The sequence below is a fragment of the Ursus arctos genome, unplaced genomic scaffold (assembly GCF_023065955.2).
Source record: "Ursus arctos isolate Adak ecotype North America unplaced genomic scaffold, UrsArc2.0 scaffold_19, whole genome shotgun sequence".
Classification (NCBI taxonomy): domain Eukaryota; kingdom Metazoa; phylum Chordata; class Mammalia; order Carnivora; family Ursidae; genus Ursus; species Ursus arctos.
The window spans coordinates 56822399-56850384 of record NW_026622863.1 but is presented as its reverse complement, the minus strand read 5'-3'; the positions used below and the strand labels follow the sequence as shown (position 1 = coordinate 56850384).

General features: G+C 52.3%; 3 protein-coding genes and 1 long non-coding RNA gene across 5 annotated transcripts; 1 reads left to right on the top strand and 3 right to left on the bottom strand.

Annotated features, from left to right (window-relative positions):
- Positions 1–49: 49 nt before the first annotated feature.
- LIM2 (lens intrinsic membrane protein 2) lies at positions 50–5732 on the bottom strand. Its single transcript, XM_044380062.2, has 4 exons — positions 5558–5732; positions 1632–1781; positions 441–575; positions 50–247 (listed from the first exon to the last, which is right to left on the bottom strand). Exons 1-4 carry the CDS (start codon positions 5730–5732, stop codon positions 186–188), a joined length of 522 nt encoding a protein of 173 aa, XP_044235997.1. The 3' UTR covers positions 50–185.
- On the top strand, positions 5514–20552 carry LOC130544147 (uncharacterized). Its single transcript, XR_008960175.1, has 4 exons — positions 5514–5823; positions 7793–7860; positions 19417–19593; positions 20223–20552. It is a non-coding gene; the product is annotated as an uncharacterized LOC130544147 (long non-coding RNA).
- CUNH19orf84 (chromosome unknown C19orf84 homolog) lies at positions 7079–8297 on the bottom strand. The gene is made up of 2 exons (XM_026488311.2): positions 8263–8297; positions 7079–7598 (listed from the first exon to the last, which is right to left on the bottom strand). Exons 1-2 carry the CDS (start codon positions 8295–8297, stop codon positions 7079–7081), a joined length of 555 nt encoding a protein of 184 aa, XP_026344096.1.
- On the bottom strand, positions 20517–27943 carry LOC113247259 (sialic acid-binding Ig-like lectin 10). Of its 2 annotated transcripts, none has more exons than XM_044380065.3 (11): positions 27203–27943; positions 26735–27118; positions 26284–26568; positions 26011–26058; positions 25629–25892; positions 24532–24579; positions 24144–24401; positions 23777–24061; positions 23378–23468; positions 23135–23285; positions 20517–21363 (listed from the first exon to the last, which is right to left on the bottom strand). In XM_044380065.3, exons 1-11 carry the CDS (start codon positions 27237–27239, stop codon positions 21100–21102), a joined length of 2115 nt encoding a protein of 704 aa, XP_044236000.2. In that variant the 5' UTR covers positions 27240–27943; the 3' UTR covers positions 20517–21099. The 2 variants fall into 2 exon arrangements, with proteins under 2 accessions (XP_044236000.2, XP_048079844.1); XM_048223887.2 differs by having other exon boundaries at positions 23135–23282.
- Positions 27944–27986: the final 43 nt, after the last annotated feature.

The window sequence follows — 27986 nt, the reverse complement described above, 5'->3', positions numbered from 1 at the left end:
CCTCCCACCAGGCCCCATTCTTCCTCCTTCCCCCTTGGGACACAGGAGTCAGAGGCCCCCACCCAGAGTCCAGGACTGAGCCCCCTCATGCCCAAAAGGAGCCAGGCCTTCAGGCCTCTAGACCCTCCCCCTCCTTTTCAGTGGCCCCATTTTAAATTCCAGATGAAGTTGGGGGTACATCGGGCTCAGCGGGGAGTAGACAGGCGCCGACATTCATGCATCCGGTAGGCACACATGTAGAAAATCCCTGCGGGAGAAGAGAAGTCCTCCTAACCTGGGCTCCCACCCCAATACCCCAACACAGCTCTCCCTTTCTCCCTGGGTGTCTGTCTTCTGGCCCAGTGCTGGGGGGCCCGTGTGGGACACCCCATCATCTTGCCCTCTGGAGTACTGCCCACTCTGCCATGGACACTGACCTTCCCACCCCCAAACCCTCGTACCTGCAAAGAAGGTCATGAGCAAGGCCACCCAGCCCAGGATGTAAGACCAGGAAAAGCGCCAGTCCCCAAAGCGGCGACCGAGGAAGCTGACAGTGACTCCAGTGTAAATGGCCAAGGCCAACAGGACAAAAAAGGCTGGGGAGAGAGGATGGGGGGAGGTGGGTGGGAAAAGGGTGGGGGTGGGGTTTGCAGACAAGGGTGGGAGTGAGATGGAGGAAGAGGGAGGGCGGGGGAAAGGCGGGAAGGGAAAGGGGGAGGGTGCCTGGGGAGTAGGGGTGGGGTGGGGATGGGACGAGGCTGTGCTTTGTAATAAAGAATTTGACAGGGCTGGTTTGGGGCTCTGGTTCCTGGGAGGGAGACGCTAAATCCTTGGAATTTATTGAGTAATAGGAGTGTCTTTGTTATTGTCAAGCCTCTTGGATTTATGCTGATGAGCTGAGATGACAGTGGGTCAGACCTGGTCACCAGAAGGACCGGCCACGCGAACAGAACAGCTGGGCTGTTGTAGGGACTTTGAACTACTTGGTAAGACCACCCTCTGGGGAAGGAAGCTAGAGATTAAGTTAAGTCACAGGGTCAACTAGGCAGTCGGGCCTTGGCAATGAAACTGCAGCAGGAACTCTGGATGCCGAAGTGTGAGAAGTGTGCAGGAGCTTCCTGGCTGGTGAACAGCTCAGTGGAACATCGTGGGGGGAGGGGGCAGAAGCTGTGCCTTCAAGACCCCCTCCGGCTTCCCCTGTGTATCTCATGAATTAGCTGGTGCTTTGTCATAAATCTGGCATTGTAAGTGTAGTGCTTTCTTGAGTTCTGTACTTCTAGCAAATTTTTAAAGCTGACTGCGTCCTGGGGACCCCTGACCCCATAGCCAGTGGGTCAAAAGTGCAGATGGCCTGGGGACCTCTCTTACAACTGAAGTAGGGGCGCCTTGTTAGGAACCGCGCCCTTAAACCTGGCTGGTGATTAGTTCCAGAACCCAGCTGTGGGACAGCGGCTGGTATAAGAGGCCAGCATCAGGCATTAGAACCAGTCTCGGAGTTGGGGTGGGGTCGGGGTTGGGGTGAGACTAGGATGGCCATGGAGCTGAGAATGAAGAGGAACCCCTGCCCCGTGAGAGTGGTGCTGGGGATGGAAATGGGCCGGGAAGTTGGGGGGGGGGGGGAGCGGGGAGACGGGGAAGGTGGGTCCACTCACTGGAGGCGAAAAACATGATGCCTGCAGAGAAGGGCCGGGAGAGGCGGGCGAAGGTCGGCTGCTGCGCGAATGCCAGGATGCCCATGATGATGCCCGAGGTGGCGCACAGGGAGGACAGGATCATGAAGGCCCGGGTGGCATTCCAATAAGCTGTGGTAGCACCGACCGGTCACTCCCGTGCCACCCCTGGCCTCAGTGGCGAGCAACGCTACCTCTGAGGGCAGGAATGCCTGCCTCTCTCCACGTCCCTGACCCAGCTCCTCCTTCACCTGTCTGCAAACACACGCTCTCTTCACCTGGCAAACTCGTATTCACCTTCCACAGCCCAGCTCCCAAATCCCCTCTGGGAAGCACCCTTTCACCCCTCAGATATCCCCCTGACCCCCTGCTCTGAGCTGTGACCCTTGGCTTGTTTCCCCTTCTAGCCTGATTGCTCCCTAAGGCCGGGATTCGACCTCGAGAATACCCCCAGCACAAGCGTGGTTTGCCATGGGCCTGGAGAAATGTTCGTTGGATGAATGAATGAATGAATGAATGAGTGTTGATTCCCCCCTATCCTCCCGCTAATCACTTCCTATCCTCTCTCCCATCGCTCTCTCATCTCCTTGATAACCACTTGCCCATACCTGAAAATGGCCTATTTATTTATTTTTAACTTGTTTATACCTGTCTTTCCCTGCAGATTGCTCAGTTATGTGAGGACAAAGGTCTTGCTTTCTCGTTCACTGCTGCATCCCTCACACCAGGTGCCTGGCACACAGTAGGTGCTTAGGGCCCATGCTGAGTGAATGAACGTGGAGCACGGAGAATCATTCGTCTCTTGTGCTTGGCCCTGGGAATACTAGTTATGATCTCATCTTCTGTTTATCAGCTGCAAAATACCCGTGCTGGGCAAGCAATCCTTGAACGAGCCTATTCGTTCCTTCCAAGAGTCCTATGCTGTGCGGACTATTTTTAATCTCCATTTTTCAGGTGAAGAAACTAAGGCTCCGAGAGGTAAAGTGACTTATCCAGGGCGCCATAATTGGCAGTAGGGCTGGCATTGACACCCAAGCACCAAAGCCCTTGTTCTTAACTGCTTGGCCATTCTGTCTCTTGGAGGACCCAGGACAACTTTGTACCTGGGACAGAGCCTGGATCCCGCCACCGAAAAATAGAAAGCCTGGATCTTTGCGAAATGCACTCTTTTGTCTTGTGCGAGCGTCAGTGAGAAAAGAATGCTGGCTACTTCTCCATGGTTGGTGCCAAGGGTTGAACGTTGTCTCTCGTCCAACCCCCAAATTCATATGTGGAAACTCTAATCCCCAGAGTGTGGCCTTATTTGGAAATAGGGTCATTGCAGATGCATTCAGTTAAGAGGAGGTCCTACCGGAGGAGAGTGGTCCTAATCCGGAATGACTAGCAGCCTCACAAAATGGGGAAATTGGGAGAACAGACGTCTGGGAGGGTGGGGGGCACCATGGGAAGATGAAGACAGAGATCGGGGTGATGCTTTGACGTGCCAAGCAGGGCCAACGATCACCAGACAGCCAGCACCAGAAGCTGGGAGAAAAGATGCTCTGTCACGGCCTCAGAAGGAACCAACTCCCCTGACACCTTGGTCAGTAGACCACCAGCCTCCAGAGCTGCTAGACGGTGCACGTCTGGTGTTTGAGGCACTCAGCCTGTGGTCCTTTGTCAAGGCAGCCACAGGAAACTCCGGGTGCCTCTGGGTATTTGAAAGCCTGGAGGACCAGCGGGGCATGTTTTAGCCTCTGTCCTTCCCATGCTTGTGCTGAGGTGGGAGTGCAAACCGCTTGTCCGCAGCTGCAAAAAAGAGCAGCATATCGGCCCCTCAGCGGGGGGAGGTGGCGGCTGCGGTGCACGGGGCACGTATGTCCCATCCCCGGTCGCCCATGACCGCCTCTCAGCTCCGTCTTCAGAGAAAACTCCCCCCGTTCAAATCACAGCATGATATCTATCTCCCGAAAGTGGACCTCATTTGAAGGATGCAAAACTGGATTTTTCAAAGCCAGCTGCAAGTCCAGATTTTTATACATAAAATCTCCAAATTTTTAAATTCTGGCAGAGACGTCAAAAACTTTAAAAACACTATACACATGCATCTGCGGCCAGATTTGGCCCCTGCGAGTTCACATTTCTTGCTAGGTACGTCCCCGAGCATTTCGGTTTTGAGGTCCAATGAACCCGCAGACCCCCATCATGCCTCCCTCTCCTCCAGCCCCGACAGAGATAAGATAGTGGGGATGCGGGTGTCCTCGGGGCGTTCCCAGGCTGAAACGGGGAGAAATGGTAGAAGCATGATGAGACCGTGGGAAATGAAAGGGACGCATGAAGTCCAGAGGCTGACTGAGCTCGGGAGCTGGCGGCTGGGACAAGTCTATCCACTGATTCCTGCCTCGGTTTACCCCTCCTGCACGTGGGCATTCTGCTGTCTCTCCCAGGCAGGTTCAGTGAGAGGGGGTGACTGAAATCTGGCCCGTCGCAGGGCTCAGGAGGGCTGGCTGGAGAGAACATTTGGACTTTTGAGGGCAAGTCTCATGTTTTATTCACAGACACAGTGTTGTTGGAAGACCAAAGGCATTAATCCATGTCAAGCACTTAGAATAGCGTGTAGGGGGGCGCCTGGGTGGCACAGCGGTTGGGCGTCTGCCTTCAGCTCAGGGCGTGATCCTGGCGTTATGGGATCGAGCCCCACATCGGGCTCTTCCGCTGTGAGCCTGCTTCTTCCTCTCCCACTCCCCCTGCTTGTGTTCCCTCTCTCGCTGGCTGTCTCTATCTCTATCGAATGGGTAAATAAAATCTTTAAAAAAAAAAAAAAGAATAGCGTGTAGGACTCAGTAGCATTCAATAAATGCCAGTCATTATTATTATTATTACTACTACTACTATTTAGTTCATATAAAATATGTAACATTGTATATTATTAATTTATTAATATATAATGCATGTTATATAATATCTTATGTAATATAATATACAATATATGTAAGTATCTCTCCATATATACGTATATATGCATGTATGTATATATGTATATACGTATGGAGAGAGATACCTAGAGATATATAGTATATTATGAAATATGTATAATATATAATGTATATATAATTTTATATTATATATACATTATATAATATATATACAATATATATACAATATATAATTATATTATATATATTATATATATTGTATATATATAATATATATACAATATATAATATATATACAATATATAATTATATATAATTATATATTATCATATATAATGTATATATAGTATGTATCTTATATATAATATCTATTATATAGTATATAGTATATATTTTATATAATATATAATGTATATGTATCATATATCTTTTATATAATATATATTATATAATATATATTATCTTATATATAATATATATTATTATAATGTAGCTTGCAAGAACCCTGTAATGAAAGAGCTGTTTTTCCCCATTTTTACAGCATATATTGTAATATGCACATATACGCGTATACATATATGTACATATGGACACATATGTTACAAAACCTGGCGCACAGTAGGTGTTAAAACTACCATCCAGTCTTTAGCAAATTTAGGGTCTGTATTGCTTCTGTATCCCACAGTAACCCCCCTAGTTCCTGATACATCATCGATATTTAGGAAATGCTATTCTGACAACCCCAGCCCCCCCAACTGCTCTGCCTGACCCCGTGCCGGGAAACGTCACCTCTCTACTTAACCCCTAGTACATTTCATAATTGTTCTAGAAAACAATCCTGAAATCCCAAGTCTGCTTCTTCCGGGCCTAGTGATCCTCGGCTGGTCCCTTTCCCTCTCTGAGCCAGAGTTCCCCACCTGCAACAGGGGGCGAGGTTGTGCCCTGTCAGGGGCTCTGACCCCAGGCCGCGCAGACCCCGCCCCGGAGCCTTACCGATGCTCTCTGTCTGCAGGTAGCACTTGTTGCCCAAGCAGTATCGCCACAGGCCCTGGTGGGCAAAGGACCCCGACAGCCGGTACTGCATCCAGTGGTCTGTCGCTGTGGCCACCACCAGCAGGATGGTCCCCACCCAGGCACAGAAGAGGCCGCCACCCATGAAGCTGTACATGGTGATCTGTGGAGCCGGGGAGCGAAGGGGTCAGGAGCTGAACTCCCAGTGGAGGGAGGAGGCGATGGGGACCGAGACTTCCAGATCCCAGGTGAGGAGGGGTCTAGGGGCTGGGACACCAGGTCCCTGGGAGAGGAAGGAGCTGGGGGCCTGGGCCCCTGGCTCCTGGGGTGGGGGGGCTGGAGGCCCGGACTCCTGGGTCCGAGGTGAGGAGAGAGCTGGGTGGGGCCCCACCAGGGCCCTGGGAGAGGAAGGAGCTAGAGGATGGACCCCTAGGTCTTGGAGGAGGAGGGGGCTTATAGGTCCAATGCCTGGTCCCTACCTGAGTGGCAGAGCCTGTCACAAGCCCTCTGTCTGCCTCGGCCCTTCTGTGCAGACTGAGCCGAGCCAGGTCGCTGGCCTCTCTGCTCCCTGGGTCCCCCAAATCCCTTAAGCCTCCCCACACAATGGCCCCGTGGCCCAGCAGCTTCCAGCAGTCAGAAGTGCAGTGGTGGCAGAGGCCCCAAATGGAATTCGCTGAAACAGGGATCCAAGCGCTCCCTCCCCGCAGCCCCTGGCCCCACTGGCCTCTCTCTGTGACCCTCCCGACGACCCTTCCACCCTTTCACAGGCCTTGCTCACGGCACCCACTGGGTTAGCCTGAGCTGCGCAAGCACACACAGAGACACAAGACATAGGGACAGTCATCCATTTATTGTTCAACCAGGGCTCCCCACCCCCAAGGGCAGGAAATGGGGTAGGGGGTGGCAGGTGTCTGGGTATGTTGGGCCAATGGGGTTCTTTGCAGGTGGGTCACAGGTCATGTCACAGTGGGGGCTGGGACTGGAAGGAGGGTGGGACGGGGTTGGCTGGAGTGGAAGATGGGCTGGGTTTGGGGTCAAGTTTAGGAGGCAGCCAAGGATGAGGACTGAGTTGGCCTGAGGTAGGTAGAGAGGAGGGTGCAGAGCTGGGACTGAGGGTGGAGATGGGGACAGAATGGGAATGAGTGGGGTTGGGGATATGGTATCGAGAGTGGGGATGGGACTGGGGTTACAGAGGCAGGTGGGGATGGGGTTGAGGTTGTCACATAGTTGGGAATGTGGTGGGAATGGGGAGAGGCATGGCTTTGGGCACAGATATGAAGCTCAGGGCTTTTGTTGGTGTGGGACCCTAAGTCAGCTCCAGTTTTCATGGGGTGACTCGCGGGACCCACTCCTGAGGCTGTGGTTTTGGGAGAAGAGACATGGGTGCGGGATGTTTCTTGGGGTGTCTGTGCCATAGCTGAGATCAGCCTGGGCTCCAGGAGAACCCTCCTGGCAACCCTGGGGGCCCCTCTCAGGAGTCTGGGGAGCTGAAGCTTCAGGGTCCTAGTACTCTGCCTCCCAGTCTTCGGCTGCAGCGGGCGGCGTGTCCTGGGGTGGCTCCTGACCTCGGGCTTCCTTCTTCCTATCCTGGCCAGGCAGCCTTGGTGGTGATGCAGGCATTGCTGGAGGAGTCTTGGGGCCAGCCCCAGACCCCCCCGGCCAGCCCCTCTCTGCCCTTCCAGATCGCCATCGCTGCTGGCCCTGGCCCCAGCCTGGCCTGCGCTGGACGCCCCAGCCCCCGCGTCCCCTGGATGGCCTTGTGGCTGTGCCTGGCTGGGTGCAGGATGCCTGGGAGGTGCAGGGGCAGGAGGGCAAGGACTGTTGAAGGGTGTAGGCCCCCAGCAGGGCGCTGTGCAGGAGGTAGGAGAGGGCGTCCAGACGGATGGGGACAGTGACAGAGGCCAAGCTCTCAGGGAGCCCCAGATGGGCTGGATCTGGGGTGCCCAGGGGGAAAGGTGGCAAGGTTGGGAAAGGTGCAGGGGGCCAGGGCTCAGTCCCGGGTGATGGCAGGGGCAGGTTGTTCCTGGAATGACAAGAGGACAGGTCAGCGGATCTCACCACCTCTTTCTGTCCTCCCTCCTGTGGTCCAGCCCTTCTCTTGGGAGTCCATTCAGCTCCATAACCACCTCTGACTTCCTTACCCCTTTCTCTCAATCTCTCTCTCTTGCTCACTCTCTCAATCTTTCTCTCATTCGTTCTTTCCATCTCTCTTTACAGACAGACAGCTCAGCCAGGACTTCAGCATCAGAGAGAACAAGTCCCAGCTCCAGGCTGCCTTGATCAAGGTGTGTCTCTGGGCCAATCACTTCCCTGCTCTAAACCTTAATTTTTCACACCAAAAGATGGCTTTTGATGCTACCAAAGGTGCAGACGAGAGGCCTGGGTCTGACAATTATTATTATTTCTCCAGCTCTATGGCTGTGCCTGACATCTTTGGTTCTCCTGGCTCCTCCTTGAAATTTCTCCCTGTTCCACGAATATCACTTTCTAGCTGTGTCCCTATTTCTAAGTATCTCGCTCAGCTCTATCAAAATAGCTAAGATTCTGTTTCTAACTGATGATACTTGAGACTTTCTTTTTCTTTTATGATACTCTCTTTGGGTCAGTCCATTCTGTCTCTGATTTTCTCTGTCCCCTTCCCTCTCGGGTCTCCGTCCTCCCCATGGGGAAGGTCTCGCGTCTCTCACCCCTCGGGCCCAGTGCCTTTCTCTTGCTGTTCCATCTTTACAGCGGAGTCTCAAGTCTCTTCTAGCACCTTCGCCTCGGTTTCTCCAGGGCCCAGGGAGGCGCGGATGGGTCCGGAAGAAAGTGGACGGGACTTTGTCCGAAGTGGGGCGTGGCCCGCGGGGCGTGCGGAGCCACAGGAAAGCACGGTGGATCCCATCGTGCGGGGTCTAACTCCTCAACCCCACGTATCTTGGACTGCAGCCCCCATCTCCCCGAGACCCAGGAGTCCAGCCCCTGAGCTTTTTCCATGCTCAGACTCAGCAATCCGGGAGCCCAGCCCCCTCCTCCCTCAGAACCAGGAGTCCAGGCCCCCAGCCCTTTCCTCTCTCTCCATCTGTATTTCTGGCCATTTCCTCAGGGGGCCTGATGGTGTTCTTTAGGACTAAAGGGATATTTAGATAGGGAAATCAGGACATCTGGATACTCCTCAGGGCAGAGGGGAACGTAGATGGGCTCGAGTGGAGGCAGACCCTTAACCCGCTGAGCCACCCAGGCGCCCCTCTGTTGGAACACCTTTATAATTTCAGAAAAGTCATAAAGATAATACAAAGAGTTCTCATACAGCCCTCACCCAGCTTCCCCTAATGTTACCTTCTTACGTGGTCGTGGAACTTTTGTTGCAACTAAGAAACTAACATGACTATTAACCAAACTCCAGACTTTATTTGAAATTGACCAGTTTTCACACAAAGGTCCTCTTATCTTCTGTTCCAGAAACTGATGCAGGATCCCATTTATCACATCTCCTTTGTCTCCTCCATTCAGCCGCGGCTTTTCAGTCGTTCCTGGCTTTTCACAGCCATAACAATTTTGAGGAATACTACTCAGTGATTTTATAAAATAGAGGTCCATTTTAATAATTCTAATTTATTTTTTTGAGAATTCTAATGAATTTAATCCTCACTTCACAGATGATCAAACTGTGCCTCAGAGAGTGTAAGTAAGTTGCTCAAGGTCACAGAGCTAGGAAGGGGCACAAGTGGAATTTGAACCTCAAATCTGTGCTCTTAATGGAGACACAAGTAGGAGCCAGATTATGTAGGACCTGGTAAGCTGCAGTGAAAACTTTGGGGGTTTTTTTTGGGGGGGGAGTTGTTTTGTTTGTTTGTTTAATTTTAGAACATTAAGATGACTTGGAACATTTGTAAGCTGAGGTGTGACATAATTTGATTATTTTTAAAGAAAAGCACTGTGTCAGCGGTTTGGAGAACAGGCTCTGGTGGAAAGCAAGAGTGGTTGCAGCAAGTCCAGGGAGAATGCTGCTGTCCTCCAGGCCAGGGGTGGTGGTGACTCCCAAGGAGGGTGGGGGTAGTGGGGATGGGAAGATGTGAATGGATTTAGGATGTATTTTGCAAGAAGAACCATCAGAATTTGCTGCAGGGCTCCTGGGGGTGATTAATGAGGAATCGAAGATAATGCAGTTTTCAGCCAGAGCAGTGTCTTTGAACATGATTTTTTTTTTTTTTTTTTAACAAAAGTTCACAACATCCCAGACACGACCTTTCACTTTCTGAGTTCTCTGGAATCCAGGCCCTGTGCGGGATGATGCTGGTGACTCGGAGATGTCGCCTGCCCTCGAAGCGCTCTGTCTTGAGGGTTGGGGAATAGACACAGAGATGGATGGTAACATTCCAGGGTGATTAGAACCTGGAAACAGAAACAGGACAATGAGAGCCTTAAGGGGGGGAGGGCGGAATGCTGCCCGAGGGCAAAGGGGTGAGGTGGGGGCAGGAAACCATTGTTGCCTGCAGGCAAGGGGCGGTTCTTCGAGGTTTTGGGGTTTTGCTGTTTTAGGAGAGGTAGCCTTTTGCTCGGTGGAGAGTGAGTGGGTATTTGATGTAGAAGAATGGTGTGGGCAAAGGCCAGGTAGCTGGAATCGAAAGATTTTTATCACGAAGAGGGGGCTTTCCTTTCCTGGCAAGTGTGATGAGGATTCCGGTCTCATCCATCCCTTACGTCCTATCCCAAAAAGGCAGGACTGTTGAGACAGAGCTCGGAAATGAGGGTCCGCTACTTAACAAGCGTGTGACCTAAAGCAAGCTGCTTAAGCTTTTCGGGTTCCCGTTTCTTCGCGACTTGGCGCTTCCTGCTCGATTACAGCATAACGGAATTGCTTTCCGTTTTGTTCTGCTACTGTTTTCTATTTCTGAGATCAGGGTCCAACGTCAACTTATCAAGCACCTGGCTCTTTAAGGCCCTCCTCCCACACTAGAGAGCGGAGGAGGGCTCTTGTGTCTTTAAGGGAACGTCCTTTATCCGTCTTCCAAAATTGACAGGCAGGTTCTGAAAGTGACCAATCAACCCCTGAGTCAGGGGCAGCGAAACTTCCGATTCGCTGGGGAACTCTGGAGGCGGTACGTTTGAGCTCCGCCCACTCCGTATGACGTAGCGCAGCCCGAGACAGTCGTCCTTGGCTCTGATTGGCGAGTGAGCTCGAGTTGGCTTTCGAGTCCCCTCCCTGCGGCCGACAGATCAGCTAGCCAGCACCCTTGGTCTTTGATTGGCTACATTTCTGAGCGTGCGCTCGCTCTCTGATTGGTTGTCGTCTCTCCGGACTGTCTCAGGACTTTCTTGCCCCTGCATCTAGCATTGTTGAATGCCTTTGTTACTGTCGTGTTGCATCTGCCGGGTCCGGGGAGACCCTGGAGATGCTGAGCGAAACTTGGAGGGGGGAATCCGCGCAGGGGTCTCCTTGGCCCACCAGGGAGCCCCATTGCCTCATCCCCACCCCACCTTAGGATCCCCTTCTTTTCACTGTCCTCCACGGGCCTTGGACAAAGTCCTAAGACTGGACCTTCAGGGCCTCCAGCCCACTGGGCTCAGGGTTTCCCTTAAGTCTCCGCTTCCATCCCCCTCCAGGGCGCCCTGGGATGCCCTAGGGGGCCCTGCTCTCCCTTGAGCCTTACCCACTCATTCAACCCCTCCAACTTGGGCGTCCTCCCAAGTGCAGGATAGGTGTCAGGGCCTCCCGGTCTTGGGAGCTCCTCTCACTGCGCCCCTACCCTTCCACCCTCCCTCTTCCCCGAGTACCCCCACCTCCCGTCCTTGCCTCCCTTGGCGAATCTCCCCATCTCGGGGGGCTCTGACCTCACTGCTTTCTTCCCAGTCCCTTAGACTGACCCAAGAGTTATGCCTTCTTCCTAACAGAATCTGCAGACTGAGGAGTGGGTCCCAGCCCACAAAGTCAGGATTCCCACACTTGTTGTTTATGCCTCCCCTCCCCCAACTTCTAGGCCTTTCGGGAAGGAGATGGGACCTCACCACCCTCAGGAGTCCATCCTCCTCTCCTTCTAGCCCCTTTCCCCTTTCTTCCCAGCCCACCATCCCCTTGGGAGGTCCTTGAGCCCTGCAAGTTTTAGGGGGACGGCCATACTGAAGGCCCCCACTCCTTCAGGAGACCCCAGGCATCCTTCATATCCAGGGGGAGAGGGTCTCCAGGGACATCTCTGCCTTCAGACCCATATTCCTTCCCCTTCTTTTCCCTCTTCCTTAGGGCCCAGCCCCTCACTGCCATTCTCCCCTGGCACAACCCCATCTTTTCAGGTGTTTTATGAACACTTCTGAAATTTAGGAGGTCACCTGTGGGACATCCTCACACTTTCTGGGTTCCCTCCCTTAGACATCCCACTGTCTCCCCAGGACCTCCCTCCTCACTGCTAGTTCCTTCACACTCAGGATGCCCCAGGGTGTCTTTCACGGTAAAGGGGGTCATCCCTGCCCTGTGAACCTCCCTCTTTCTTGGGGGCTCCCCTCTCGCAACCCCCTCCCTGCACGGTCAAGAGGACTGTAAAATTCAGGGTCATCCAGGGCCTCTCCCTTCTTTGGAATTACCCCTTCCCTTTGACATACATGTGGGACAATCCCTTCCTTTGTCAATTTTTTTCAGGGTTACCTGCATTCAGGGGGTCACCTGCGGCGCTTCCCCACATTTGGTGAACTCCCACATGGCACTCCCCCAACTCAGTGACGGTCCCCTCAGCCCGCAGAGCAGAACCTTCTTGGTTCAGAGAGTGATCCTCAGGGCCTCCCTCAGCCTCAGCAGTTTCCCGTCTCCTGGGCTTCGTCTTACTCCCAGAAGACCCAGCATCTTCCCTCCATTCTTCGACAGTCTCCCACAGTCACTGTCCTAAGATCCCCTTTTCTTCGGTTTTCCCATGATCTGCTCAATCAGGACCTCCTGTGTCTTCCACCACGTCAGCGTAATCTCCTGTGCTCCCCCCTTTCCCCACACCTGGGCCTGCCTGCTCTTGCCCTCACACCTCCCCCAGAATTAACCTTGGGGCGCTCCCAAGGGTCTTCTCCCCACACCGATCACACACAGAATTCCCTTTCTCGTCCACTTGCCCTTAGGATTCTCGACCTTCTCACTACTTCCCAGCGTGGTCCAGACTCTAATTCACAGTCCAGATTCCTGGACCTTTGTCTCATTGCTAAAGTGGCAATGGGAGTCTGGAGGTCTAAGGGTCCCAAAAGGGAGATCACGTAGACATGTTCCCTCATATTATCTCATTTAAACTTTATGATCATAATCTTTTAAAAGGTGCTCCATATGTTTTGTATTCATATTCTTTTAATATGGTAAAATGAACTCTTTTTGGTGTAGCGTTTCAAATTTTGGACAAATGCATTTTGACAAATGCATAGCATGTAACCACCACCACCAAGACACAGAACACTTCGGGGCACCTGGGGGGATCTGTCGGTGAAGCGTCTGCCTTCAGCTCAGGTCATGATCCCAGGGTCCTGGGGTTGAGCCCCGCATCAGGAGAAGCCTGCTTCTCCCTCTCCCCCTCCTCCTGCTTGTGTTCCCTCTCTCACTGTCTCTCTCTCTCTCTGTCAAATAATTAAATAAAATCTTAAAAAAAAAAGACACAGAATACTTCTATCATCCCCCAAATTCTCTTGAGCTGCCCCTTTGTCATAATATCCTTAAAAAAAAAAAAAAAAAAAAAACCCAGCATCTTCCTGGAGGACAATTTGGCCTCATCTAGCAAAATTAAAAGACACATCCCCTTAGACCTGATGATACTTCTGCCAGGGGGTTACCTATGCATGGATTAGTTACCCTACATTTTAAAAAAAGATTCATTTATTTATTTGAGCAAGGGAGGGACCGAGGCAGAGGGAGAATCTCAAGCAGGCTCCCCGCCAAACACAGTGCCCAACTCGGGGCTCGATTCCAGGACCCTGAGATCATGACCTGAGCCAAAATCAAGGGTTAGCTGCTTAACCGACTGAGCCACCCAGGCGCCTCTGGTTACCCCCTCACCCCCATTTTACTGACCAATAAATAATGGCTCAGAGAACTGACTCGGGTCATACTGGCAAACATGCAACAAAACCAGCTAAGACTGAAACTCGTGTTGATTCCAGAGCTCTCTCTTCTTCTTCACGCTGGATTCCAGACCGAGGACGATGATGATGTCGTCATGGGAGAGAATAACACTTTTTTTGAAAACTTGGAGGTACTGGACTCGATTCCAAGTGTTTTTATCTAACTCACTCTCGCACCAACCCTAATAGGTATTATTCCCATTTTACAGATGAGAACAGGAAGGCACAGAGGGGTTAATGACTTGCCCAAGGTCAGAGCTGAATGGATGGCCCTTCTGAGCTGCTCTGGCTACCTTCTTCGTTATTTTTATATTCTCTCGGAGGCTTGAGGAAAATGGAGGGATTTTTTTTTTTTAAGATTTTATTTATTTATTTATTTATTTATTTATTTATTTATTTGACAGAGATAGAGGCAGCCAGCGAGAGAGGGAACACAAGCAGGGGGAATGGGAGAGGAAGAAGCAGGCTCATAGTGGAGGAGCCTGATGTGGGGCTCGATCCCGGAACGCCGGGATCACGCCCTGAGCCGAAGGCAGACCCTTAACCGCTGTGCCACCCAGGCGCCCCAAAATGGAGGGATTTTTGAGGTGACAAATTAGGTGAAAATCCACCAGTGGAGAATGAGGTCTACTGATAGCTTCTGGGAAAGAAAGTGTTGAAAGCAGGCTCAGAGGGAACAGGACAGGATACCTGCGATGTAGGGTAAAAAACGGTAGTCCAAAGCTGGCGTGTGTTGCACAATAAAGATTTTGTCAGGCCTCTGTTCCTGGCTCCTGGGAGGGAACCTCTAAACCCTTGCAATTTTCTGAGCCACAGAAGTGTCTTTGATATTTACAATGGGCCCTGAGACCACAGCTCAGTTTATGGTAACAGGGCGACTCACGGTGGGCCCCTAAATGGTCTCAAGATGGGGGCTGACCATGCTGGAAAGACCACCCATGTCCTTAAGGCTTTGGGGCTTTGCGCTTTGTGAACCCCTGAGAGGAAAAAGGGACTAGGGACTAGGGACTGAGTTCAACCACATCACATGGCCAATGATTCAACTCATCGTGGCTACATAAAAAAAAAACCACTAAAAATTCTGCACACCAAGGCTCAGGTGAACTTCCTGGCTGGTGACCCACATCGACGTGCTGAGAAGGCAATGAATCTTGACGACAGAGAAGCTTCACAATTAGGACCCTCCTTGACCTCCCCTTACGCATCTCATTTGACTGGTACTAATTTGTGCCCTTTTTTTTTTAAAAAGATTTTATTTACTTATTTATTTACTTGAGAGAAAGAGAGACAGAGAATGAGTGGGGGAGGAGGGGTAGAGGGAGAGGGAGAAGCAGACTCCCTGCTGAGCGGGGAGCCTGATGCGGGACTCGATTCCAGGACCCCGGGATCATGACCTGAGCTGAAAGAGTTTCCCTGAGTTCTGTGAGCAATTCTAGAAAATTATCAAACCCAACGAGAGGGTGGTGGGAATCCCCATTTATGGCTAGTCCATAAGAAGCACGGGTGGCATTTAAAGCAAGGGAGAGGGGTGGCCCTGTGGGACCGAGCCCATCACCAGTGGGATCTGATGCCTTCCAGGTAGATAGTGTCAGAATGGAGTTAAATTGCAGGACACCCACCTGGTGTCAAAAAATGTCTTAATGTGTGGAAAACCCACACCTCTGGGGTCAGAAGGGAAATGTAGTGGTTGTGTGAGAGTAAAGGAGAAACGCATAGGGCGGGAGAGCGGGGCCACCATTCTCATGTCAATAAGCAGAGGAGTCCAGAAAACCTCGCTGGAGCCACCCAAGTCCTCACACTTAGGCCTCACGAGAGAGCCAGTCTTTGGACACCTGCCATCCAGGACGCGGCCAAGGTTAGTCAGAGAAGCAGCTTAAGCCAACAAGAGGCCACTGCTGTGGCCAGTTGGGTCAAGAGTCACTTGTCCCCATGCCTGTCCCTCCTCCAGGCCCCCAAACTGGGAAACCAGGGCTTTGAGTGGGAATGGAGAAAAGGCGTGTCTGGGACAACTGGTCTCCCTCTCTTCTCCAAGGAGGCAAGTCCCAGCTGAACCTCCACTGGATGGAGAGGGAAGCTGAGGGGAAGGTGTAGGACCAGGCTGAGTTTTAATGATCAGAACTGACTGGAAAGTTAGGGTATCTGAGACACCATTAGGGGCTGAAAAAAAATGTTTTGACAGAGAACGATTGAGTCACTGATCAGAAACATAGAACTGTTTATATTTCTACTTCCTGGGGTTGATAGTCCCCAGTTAATTAGAGGGAGTATCTGGCAACGTGGAAAATCCACACTGAGACTTCTGCCTGCAAGCCTGTTGTCACTCTTGTCGTTTTCATTTGCACACCCTTGCGTTTCCCCAGAGTTCCAGGTAACCTCCCCCTTCCTCCAAGTCCCGTCATTATTGAAGAAGTCAGGACCTTAGCCCACATATTTCAAAGTTTTGACCCCTGGTCAAACCTGTTGCCCTAGCAACACACCCTTTGAAATTTCCCAGGTCACACAGACTTTGAAGGATGTCTCTCGTGGCAGGATTTGGGGGTTCAGGGAGGAAAACGGAAGCCCCTCCAGCATCCTCCCCACTCCCAGTTTGTTAAAGGGAATTCCTGATGTGCAGTGCTCACGCATTCTAGGACCTGCCTGAGTTTGAATTTCACTTTTGCCATGTGGCCTTAGGCAAGCCCCGTCTATTAAAACGAGATGGTTGCATTGGGTGATCCCGTTCTGAGTTGGCAGTTCTTTCTCTCTGTGTAGACTGGCTCCTAGTGGCCAATCGCAGTCCTCGCAGCTAATTCACTGTGGTATTTTACGCCGGAGCTCTGAAGAGGCAAAGCATGTCTGAGTGGGTCTCCCAACCACATAGATCATCGACCATCCTGTAGCGACCCCATCAGGGCTCCTAGGGTGACTATGGAGGAAGAACAGAGAGGGCACAGGAGACACTGAGTACTTGCTCTCTCTTATTCTCCAAAGCTGTTTGCATTCCCCCCGAGGACTGGAGCGCCATGGCTAATGCAACGAGGCAGGCGTTTACAAGCTGAGAAGATTTAAAATATAGTTGCCATTAAACAACATGAGATTTGGATCTCAATAAATTCCCTGTTCTTCTGAGTCAAAGAAGAATGCTTAATAATCACACTTAGTGATACTCAGTCATAGTCAATGTCTGGGTGATGGTTTACGGTGTATAAATATCTGCGGTCTCTATTCAATCATTACGACGCAACTTTGAGTCATTTTAATACATGGGGGAAAAGTCACTTGCCTTCATTTATTCTGGGAGGAAGTGGTGGAATCTGGACACAGGTGCGAGTCCTTTATCCTTCCCGTGTACCGCGTCTGCACACCTCTTTATAAGTCATCCTCTGTCCAACCGTCCACCAGGAGGCCGCTAGAGGGTCATGACTAAGAGCCTGGGCTCTGGAGTCAGATTGCCTGGGACTGAATCTTACTAATCGTGCGTGGGGTGTTGCGAGCGTCTGTAACCTTTTGGTGCCTCAGTTTGCTCACCTGTAAAACAGAGAGCTAATAATATCTGCATAAGGAAACCCTTGGAAAATTCCAACTCAAAATCTCCTCCTCCCTTTTTTTCCCCTTAAAGATATTATTTTATTTATTTGAGAGAGAGAGAGAAAGAGAGAGCACGAGCAGGAGGGGAGAGGGAGAAGAAGCGGATTCTCTGCTGAGAAGGGAGCCTAATGCAGGGCTCCATGCGGGGCTCCAGCCCAGGACCCTGGGATCACGACCTGAGCAGAAGGCAGATGCTTAACCGACTGGGCTACCCAGGTGCCTCTTTCTTTCTTTCTTTCTTTCTTTCTTTCTTTCTTTCTTTCTTTCTTTCTTTCTTTCTTTCTTTCTTTCTCCTCTTCTTCTTCTTCTTCTTCTTCTTCTTCTTCGTCTTCGTCTTCGTCTTCCTCCTCCTCCTCCTCCTCCTCCTCCTCCTCCTCCTCCTCCTCCTCTTCTTCCTCCTCTTCCTCTTCTTCCTCTTCTTCCTCTTCTTCATTATTTGCTGTAGTGATCTTCATCTGGGAACCAGAGTGATTTATTCAAGTGTCACCAGGAGATCCTTGGTACCACAAAGCTGACGCCATTTCATTCACAAGAGAGAAGATTGATAAGCTGTGACTAATAAAAGGAATAAAGTTATGAGCTGTTCTTCGGTTTTCACACCTGGCCCTATGTCATGAGAATTTTTACAATGCTAACTTCTTTGTGATGTTTATATTAGAGAAAAGTCAGAACCTGCCTTTTAGTCGCTGGAAGAGGAGAAAAGTTGTGATTGGACAGGAGGCCTGTCAGTCATTTCCTATATAATGAGAGGAGAGGCTTGTCACCTCATTTCGGGAGGAAGCAGTGGTCACTGTTGATGATTTTTTGTTTTGTTTTTAGTTTTGGTCTTTCTAAGATTATGGTGGGGGTGGGGTGGGAAGAAGGGGTCTTTACTCTTTAAAAGGATGAACAGAATTAGATACAGAAATCTTGCCCGTAGCGGCTAAACCGGTATAAGAATCAGCTCATTATTTTTGACCGAAACCTTCGGTAGACAAATTAAGAGGTTTTGTCGAACTCTTCAGGATTAATAACTGTTCTTAAAGTTCTGACCCTTTTCTGGCTGTCTTATATGAACCCGTTAATCAGGATCTGGCAAGATGAGGGGAGACTCCCCCAGTCTTCGGTCAAAAATTCCCTTAAGAGTGGGGCGCCTGGGTGGCTCAGTCGTTGGGCGGCTGCCTTTGGCTCAGGGCGTGATCCCGGCGTTATGGGATCGAGCCCCGCATCAGGCTCCTCCGCTGGGAGCCTGCTTCTTCCTCTCCCACTCCCCCTGCTTGTGTTCCCTCTCTCTCTGGCTGTGTCTCTCTCTCTGTCAAATAAATAAAATCTTTAAAAATAATAAAAAAAATTAAAAGAGCTTCTGTGTTGAGTGGGATAATATAAGCATTAAACAAAGCGGGCGGGGTAAGTGCTCAATATATGTTAGTCAATGCTACAAACATTTCCACAAAGAAATAGCTCTGGAATTTGAGGGGGTTTAGCTGAAGTGGGGGTTATCTCTGAACATCCTGTTATTTTCTCACTCAGGACACAAAGCCTCAGAGACCTCAGCCAAACACCTCTGCACGGGCTTGGAAGACATTAACATAGCCTCCCCCAGCTTCTTCCTCTCCGTCGAAGTTGCAATCTTTTTTTTCGTCTGTTTGGTTTTTGTTTTTTAAAGATGTTATTTATTTTTGAGAGAGTGTGAGCAGCGGGGAGACCGAGCAGCAGAGGGAGGCCCCCCCCGCGCCCCCCCTCCGTGCAGGGCTCGATCCCAGGACGCTGGGATCATGACCTGAGCCGAACGCAGATGCTTAACCTACTGAGCCACCCGAAGTTGTGACCTTTTGAAATTATATGCCTTCCCTTCGAAACTGTTCCCTGCTCGTTAGTTTTTGACCCTGTTCACTATAAACTTGGTCAAAGATGGGCCTTTCATGCCTCAGTCCAGCCAAGTGCCCTGGAATCCCGCCTGCGGCTCCGAGTCCTTTTTACTCGAGAGCGCCCCCTTCAGGAGGAATTGCGAAGCAGCGGGGGACGCTGTGATTAGGAGCCAGACCGCCGTTGCTGGGGGTGGCCACGCTCCGGGTCCCGCAGATTTCTCCTGTGTGGCTTTAGAGAAGTTAGTTCACCTCTCTGAGTCTCAGACAGCTCCACAATGAGGATATCTTCACCACACACACACCAGCTGTTACTAAAGGAGGTAATTCTTTTTTTTTTTTTTAATATTTTATTAATTTATTTGACAGAGAGAAAGAGAGAGACAGCCAGTGAGAGAGGGAACACAAGCAGCACGAGTGGGAGAGGAAGAAGCAGGCTCATAGCGGAGGAGCCTGATGTGGGGCTCGATCCCATAACGCCGGGATCACGCCCTGAGCCGAAGGCAGACGCTTAACGACTCCGCCACCCAGGCGCCCCTGAAGGAGGTAATTCTTAATAATTGGCTCCCAATGTGAGAAATGGTAGGCGCTCAAAAATGACTGTCTCCTTCCTTCTTCGTCCCTTCCCCTTATTATTACACAGCCACGTGGTGAGTTGCCCGAGAAAACGCTCTTTGACCTGCTTTACCCCCATACGTATTTTTCAGCATTACCCATAACCTCTTCTGCTTTACTGGTATTTTTTTCCCCCCAGCTCTTCCCATCTTCCAAGTATGTAATTTAAAACTTTTGTGTGTCAGGGGGTGGATGGGTCAGTGGGTTAAGCGTCAGGCTCTTGATCTCAGCTCAGGTCTCAATCTCAGGGTTGTAAGTTCAAGCCCAGTCTTGGAATGGAAAAAAATTTTTTTTTTTTTTTTTAATGCAAAGGCCAACATCTATTCTGGGCTCCTCGGTGTTCTGCCTGACAAGAGTAACCATCCTCCAAGAGAGCTTTCTATGAAGCAATTAGGACTCTGATCTCTGGGGACAGAGGAAGGGAAGGGACATGCTGAGAAACAGACCTGTCTTCTCTCTTGGCCAGCCGGTTGCTTAGAGCACATTGTGAAGTTTGTTTTTTCATTCCATTTTGAAAGCATTTCCACTTCCGTGCCCCTCATGTGTTTGCTCTTCCTTAGATTCCTGGGTCGGAGAATGCATCTGCCCCCCAACCGCCATGTGGTGTCCTTGCCCTGAGAGACCTCACTCTGGGGACTTCCTGTCTTGTCACACAGCTTAGATGTTTTTGCCGTGGCTGCTCTTGAACTCATTCTCAACATCCACTTCTGTTCCTCTTCTGTAAAAATAAGTGGCTGAGTTTACTTTAGATTAAGATTCCACAAACCCTTCCTGCAAACGACCAGACTGCAAATGTTTCAGACTCGACTCTTTCCGACATCGGCTGTAGACATACGTAAAAGAAGGGGCGCGACTATGTTCCAATAAAACTTTATTTATGGACACTGAAATTTGAATTTCATAGTATTTCCATGTGTCACAAAACATTTTTTTCTTTTGATTTCCCCCCAACCACTTATTTTTTAAAGCTTACTATTTTAATAATCTCTACACCCAACGTGGGGCTCGAACTCATGACCGAGAGATCCAGAGTCACAATCTCTTCGGACTGAGCCAGCTGGGTGCCCCATCCCTCGACCATTTAAAATATAAAAAGCCTTCTTGGCTCAAAATCAGGCAGCTGGCCAGACTTGACCTCTGAAGTTAGCTTGCTGACCTCCCCAAGTGGTAGTTTAGTTGTCTTTAAAGGCAGAAGCTGTGGCAGAGCAAAGGCTTTTCCTTGCCTCTCAGAATAGCGTGTTCAGAGAGGGTCCCTTCGGAGAGGTTTGTCAAGCTGTTCCAAATGCTCAGGTCTGGGATGGGAGGACCCATCCTTGGAGGACGAGAGACAGAGAGAGAGAGAGAGGGAGAGAGGGAGGCTGGCGGCTCGTTTCCCTCACCCTCTCCATTCTGCCTAGCCTGGACCCCAGCCCTGCAGGGCGGCAGCTCGAGGCAGCCTCAGTGGAACTTGATGTCTGCGTACTCCGAGCAGGGATCCTTGGGCTCCTGGGTCTCCCATGGTCGGAGGCCTGAGAAGTGGAGGGTTGCGTAATGGAGCTCCTCTTGGTTATTCTCGGATTCTGAGGCTTGAGTGAATGATTTGGGTCCTGGACAAGCGTGGGCAACATGTAGCTCCTTCTGGTTCTTCTTAAATTCCAGGGAGTGAGCACCTGGAGGAGGGGCCCGGGAAGGACTGCTTGGGGTGGCTTTCCGATTCTGAGCCTGAGGGAAAAACAACCGTCATTCATTCCTTCCTTCCTTTCCTTCCTTCCTTCCACAAATGCTTGAGAGCTTACCACGTGCCAGGCACTGATTGAGGACCTGGGGATTACATCTTGGGGCAGGAACAAACAATAAATCATACATTTTTTAAAAATCCATGGTTTAGGCCACCATTTCCGTGGTTCTCTGCTGGGGCAGCCTGAGCAAACCCAGGCAGATTCCTGCCGCTGCCACCACAGTCAAGATGAAAACTGTCCCATCTCAGCAAAGCTCCTCCCTGCTATTCCTTTATAGTCCTCATCAGCCCCTGTCCCCACCTTGGCAACTACGAATCTGTCCTCCATCTCTACAACTTGACCATTTCCAGGGTATTATAAATATGGAGTCATGCATATAGGACCATTTGAGATTGGCTTTTTTTTTCCCTTTTTTTTTTTTGTCTCTAAGGTTTTTCAACCAGGATCTTCTTTTTATCGTTTGTTCCTTTTTTTTTTTTTTTAAGATTTTTATTTATTTGACAGAGAGAGAGAGCACAAGTAGGCAGAACTGCAGGCAGAAGGAGAGGAGAAGCAGCCCCTCCCCCAGCAGGGAGCTCGACGACGCGGGGCTCCATCCCAGGACCCCAGGATCATGACCTGAGCCACCCAGGTGCCCCTCGTTTGTTCCTTTTGATTGCTGAGTAGTACCCCAGGGGGGGCAGATGTACCTGTTTGGGCTTTTAAAGGATAGCATGCACAGAGAAAGAGAGCTGGGCGGTGAGAGAGGAAGCAGGGAGCACGCACGGGAAATGGGGTGATGCATGGTCTGCGCGGGCTGGCAGAGGGGGTGGGGGGAAGTGGTTTGGGTGTATTTTGAAGGGCATTTGCTAATGGGTTAGTTGTGGGGTGGTAGAGAAGAGAGGAGCAAAGGATGACTCCAAGGTTTCGGCTTAGGCACTGGGCAGGTGTGCTGCTATTTGCTAAGGGGCCGGGTGGAGGGGAAGCCTATGGGGTACAGTTACTCGTAAGTTCTGTCTCAGGCAGGCTCAGTCCAAGATGCCTATTAGACATCCAAACAGAGATGCTTCCTGAACAGTCGACTATGAGTTTCAAGTTCAGGGGTGAGGTGGAGAGATGTACATTTTGGAGTCATCAGTGTATAAATGTTCTCTCCTGAAAATAGCCAGGATCTGTAGAACACTTTCTAAGTGCCAGGTACTATTCTAAATGTTGTACGGGTACAATGAGCATGGTGAATGCTTAGAATGATCCTAGGTGGGGGGAAAAAAAGAAGAAGAATGATCCTAGGTACTAGGGATTACTATTTCCCCCATTTTATAAAGAAACTAAGGCACAGAGAAGTTAAGAGACTTGTCCAAGAACACACAGCGATAAAACCAGATTGAACCCAGACAAGCTGACTTCAGAGCCCTGCTCTTAATCCCTAAATATACTGCCTCTCGATGACATTAATAATTATCGCATCACAGCTGTAATTAGTAACATCATCAGGGTGGTCATCACAGGACAGCAGCTGCATTTTGAGCAAGTTCCTGCATTTTAATCCTCAAGCCGAGTCTCGAAGGAAGCAGAGGAAGAAATGGAGGCTCAAAAGGAGTGAATGATTTGGTCAAGGTCTCCCAGATAGTAGGTGCCAGAATCAGGACTCAGACCCAATACCCGTCCCTTTCCCCGCCCTGACGTCCCTTGGGAAAAAGGTTGGGGCAGGACAGGAGAGGGGTCAGGGGAGAAGTCTGAGCCGAGAAAGAACAGACAGCCTGTGAGCCACTCACCACGGGGCCAGGGGTAGGGAACACGTTGATATAGTCCAGGATCGTGCTTCTCCGTGCGGCCCTGGGCCTCGGAGGAGTCCTCGCCTGGGTCGGAGTCCCCTCCTGAGTTCGAGCCCCCGCTGGGGTCTGTTTCTTCCTCCGAGTCTTCCTGCTGGGGAAACAATCCGCCTGCGTGTCTGCCCTGGCACCTCCCCCATCCTCAGCCCCAGATCCCACACACCACTGCTCTGGCCCCTCACTCACATGACCAGGAGGAGGCAGAGGAAAAGCAGGGTCATGATGCCAATTCCCAGAAATGCTCCGTTGGGGAATGCTTTTGAGACCAGTCCCTTATCTGCACGAGGGAAGAGTCAGCCATCTCTGAGCCTCTCCCATTAACCTGGGGCCTCACGCCCACCTGCCCCTGGGCGCTCAGGCTTTCAGCTCCCATCCCAGACATTTTAGCCGCAACTCCTTCTGTCCAAGTCTTGGAAGCCCTGCTGCACCCCAGGCCCAGGGGACAGGCCTTCCAATTTGGATTTCCCTCTGCGTCCCTGGCCACAGGGGCCATGTGCCCTTTCCCAGCTCCTGCTCCAACCACAGGACCCTGGCCCCTGCCCCACTCAGCATCCACCTCCGGGGGCATCCTGTTGCCCCCCTAACCTGGCAGCAGCAGGACAGCGACGATCTGGGACCCGTGTGCATTCCCGGCCTCGCAGCTGAGTCTGAGGCCAGAGACCAGCGGCCCCTTGAGGCTCAGGGAGCTGTTGGCCCAGGGCCCCCCAGAGCTGGAGATGATGGTCCAGGAGGCGTTGCTGTGGTTCCCCTCCAGCAGCCCCTCCCCCAGCTGCCAGCGCAGGGTGGGGGTGGGCTGGGCTCTCGAGGAGCAGTTGCAGTGCAGCCCCTCACCCTCCCAGGAGCAGGAGGGGGGAAGCAGCCGCGGGGGGTCTGCGGGAGGGAGGAGAAGGGTCAGTGGTGCCTCTCCTTCCCAGGACCTGGGCGTCCTGTCCCCAGGGGTCCCCACACTCACAGACCACAGAGAGATGCAGGGAGACGTGCTGGGAGCCCAGGGAGTTCTGAGCTTGGCAGGTGAGGTCTCCTTTATGCTCCATTTGAATCTGAGGCAGCTCCAGGATCCCAGGGTCTGCGGGCTGGGAGGGGCTCAGAGTCTGTCCCCCCAGCACCCAGCTCAGCTGGGCTGGGGGGTTGCTGTGGGCGACACAGAGCAGACGCAAGCTTTGGCCCTCTAGGACTGGGAGGGACGTGCCATTACCGAGGTTTTCCAGGACTAGGGGAGGGAAGAGGCAGGACAGATGCTCAGTGAGGGCACAGGGACCCTTTTGCATGCCAACAGTCCAGACACTGAGGCCTCCCGACGTGGCACCGAGAGGCCCTGGTTTCTCTGTTCCCCTTCCTACCTGTCCTGTTCGCGTGCAGGGTCTTCACACTCAGGTTCTCTGGGGCATCTGAAACAGACAGGGTTCTGGCTCTAGACAGGCCAGGGGCTGCCCTCTGGGCAGAGAAGCGTCCTTGGAGACCAAGCTGGCAGGACGGGGGAGGGGACTGAATCACCTGCTAACTGATTCTCCGCTGAGTAGCCCAAGGGAATAGACAGGTGAGAAGGGCTGGTCTCTGTGATTTGTGATTTATAGTAAGAATTATCTATTTGGTCTCTGTTCTGTTCCTGGTACAGAGTTCCTAAGACCCTTGGAATTTCCTAAATGATGAGAGCAACAAAGGTGTCTTGGTATTAATAACAAACCCCTTTCCACCACACCTAGGTTTATGTATAGGAGGCGACTTGGGGAAAGCACCTCCAGATGGGGGCTGGTTGCCCGGGGCACCAACCTTGTGACTTCGGCCCCACCCCTGACTTCCAGGGAGGGGAGGGAGGCTGGAGGGGGAATCTGTCAGCGATCGCCATTTACTCGATCATGCCTTTGTATTGAAGCCTCCATAAAAACCCAAAAGAATGGGGTTCGTCCGAGTTGGGACCCTGAACATGGAGGTGCAGGGACCAGGGGGCCCCTGGAGAGCAGCATGGAAGCTGGCCCTACGCGTCTCTTCCACCTGCTGTGCCTGGTTATATCCTTCTCTAATAGCCCGTGACCTAGTATGTAATGTGTTTCCGAGTTCTATGAGCTACTTTATCATATTAATTCAATCCAAGGAGGGGGTCATGGGAAACTCCGATCTGTAGCCGGGTGATCAGCCTGGGCTTGTGACTGGCCTCGGAAGAGGGGAGAGGGTCTTGTGGGAGTCCCTCACCCTTGGGATCTGACGCTGCCCCCAGGCAGACAGTGTACGGTGGAGCTGAATCATAGGAAAACTAGCTGACGTCAGAGGACTGCTTGGTGGTGGGGGCGGGGAACCCACAACCGAGGTGGAATCGGAATCGTCGGCCCCAAAAGGCCTGGGGTTCCAGGTTGCTTTAGAGCTCCAAGACCCTGCCCTCAGCCCCAGCCTCCCTCATCCCTCTCCCTTTCTGGAAACTGGCCCGGCCAGTCACACTCACACTGCACAGAGAGGTCCAGGGTGCCACTCTGGGAGCCAAGCCTGTTCTCGGCTCGGCAGGTGTAGCGGCCCGAATCCCCAGGCTTTACCCTCGGCAGCACCAGCTCGAGGGTTCCAGAGCCCTGGGCGTGGGACCTAGAGAGGACCCTGTCCTCCAGGGCCCAGCTCAGTGTGGCAGGGGGCTGACTGGCAGCAGCACAGAGCAGTCGCAGGAACTGGCCTTTCTCAGCCTCCAGATGTGGGCTGTTTCCCTGGGGCTCCAGGGCTGCAGAGACAGAAGCAGCAAGAGAAAGGCTGCAGGGAGGAGCGCCGTCTCCCTCGCCCTCCTGACCCCAGCTTGTCCCCCAGAAAGGACCAGCCCCGACCTCCCAGGCCCTCAGTACCTGAAGTGTTGGTACGGGAAATGCTGATGACCAGGTCTTTGGGGCCATCTGCAACAGATTGAGAGCTGGCTCAGGGGAGGAAGAGAGAATGCCCTGGGGCCGGGGGGGTGGGGGGAGAAAGTGTGACTACCCTCGGGGCACAAGTGACAAACACGGGCTGAGACAACGTGTGGGGCTCCACACCGCCAGTCTGAACCCACCGCCAGCTGCATCTCTCCACCTACACATGGTCCGTGCCATCTGCACACTCGGATGCCCAGCCACCACACTCACGGGCGACCTTGAGTCTGACGGTCCTCTCTGCGCTCACGCCCTTCCTGGAGAAGTCTACGCGGCAGGTGAGGTGGGTGCCGTGGTCCTGGGGTCTCGGTGTGAGAGTAAGCACTGAGAAGTAGGAGGACGTTGGTCTGGTTTCTGGGGCGGGGACGGCGGCCCCCATCCAGGAGAAAGTAGGGGCTGGACATTCCTTAAAGTCCCAGTTAAACACACAGATGAGGGTCGCCTGGCGTCCTGGCTCCAGGGTCTCTGGGACGTAGATGTCTGGCTTCTGTGTCAGGGCTGGGACAGAGAAAGGGCACAATGCGAGCCCTGGAAGGGGGTGCTGCAGGGGGCAACCCCTGCTCTGTTCCCCACAGTGCCCCCTTCCCAGTGGGGGGGGGCGGGAATGGCAGGGAGGAGGAGAGGCCCCACCCCCATTCCCCCCTCCCTCCAGTCAGTTCCACACCTGTCACTTCCAGATAGAACTGGTTTTTCATAAAATTGTATCGCACGTAACGGCCTCTCTCCACGCGAAAGAAGTACAAGGCCGAGTCCTCCACCTGGGCCTCTCTGATGAGCAGGGAGCAGCTCCGGTTCTGGGGATCGCCGACGAGCTGGAACCGATCTTGGGGCACGGTCTGCACGGCTCGATTCTGGTCGTTCGTGGCCACTGGCCTTCCGATGTTCGATTCTGTCCCGACTAGGAACCAGTAGCCAAGAGCGGGGGTCTCGTCTGTCCAGCCGATCTGGGGGTAGGAGAGGGTGCAGGGCACGCGCACACACAGGCCCTCCTGCGCCGTCACCACCCGCGGCACTTGGAGTGAGTATGCTAGGTCCTGAGCCAGGGACCCTAAGGGAGACAGAGGTTCAAGTGACAGCCCCGAGCCCGGGCCCCCCCCCCCCCCAGGCCCCTTCCGGCCCTCGGCCCACTCACCGGCCCACGGCAGGGCCAAGAACAGCAGCAGCAGCATCCTGGCACGAGGAGGCACTCGGACCTGCCCCCGACGCTGGGCCGGGCAGTGGGCAGGGCAGCGGGGAAGCCCCCAGCAGAGGAAGCTGAGCCCCGGGCGTCTGACGTGTGAAGGGCGCTCCTGATTCTGGGCCCCACGTGACACTCCCCATCCTCACCCCTCCCCACCCCACCTCATCCACTAGGACTCTGGGTCTTCCCTGGGGGGACCTGCCTGGTGCTTAGGATTGCAGAGCGGGTCCTTCTGGCGGTCACCCCCCACCCCCGGGGGGAGGGAGTGGAAGGCGTGTGAGGCCGTGGGGCCTGGGCGGGTGGAGAGTCGGGGCTCTCCCACTGGGCTCTGGGTCACTGAGGAAGCAGAAGTGAAAGTACACAGTGAACCCATCTTCAGACAGGGGCCCCTGGGGACGGTGGTTGGTGGCGAGGTGGATTTGGGGGGTGGGGAAAGGGCTGGTCTTGAAATTCAGAATGTCCAGTTAAAGTTGACTTTCTTTCTTTCTTTTTAAAAATTTTTATTTATTTGAGGGGCGCCTGGGTGGCACAGCAGTTAAGCATCTGCCTTCGGCTCAGGGCGTGATCCTGGCGTTATGGGATCGAGCCCCACATCAGGCTCCTCCGCTATGAGCCTGCTTCTTCCTCTCCCACTCCCCCTGCTTGTGTTCCCTCTCTCACTGGCTGTCTCTCTCTCTGTCAAATAAATAAATAAAATCTTAAAAAAAATAAAAATAAAAATTTTTATTTATTTGAG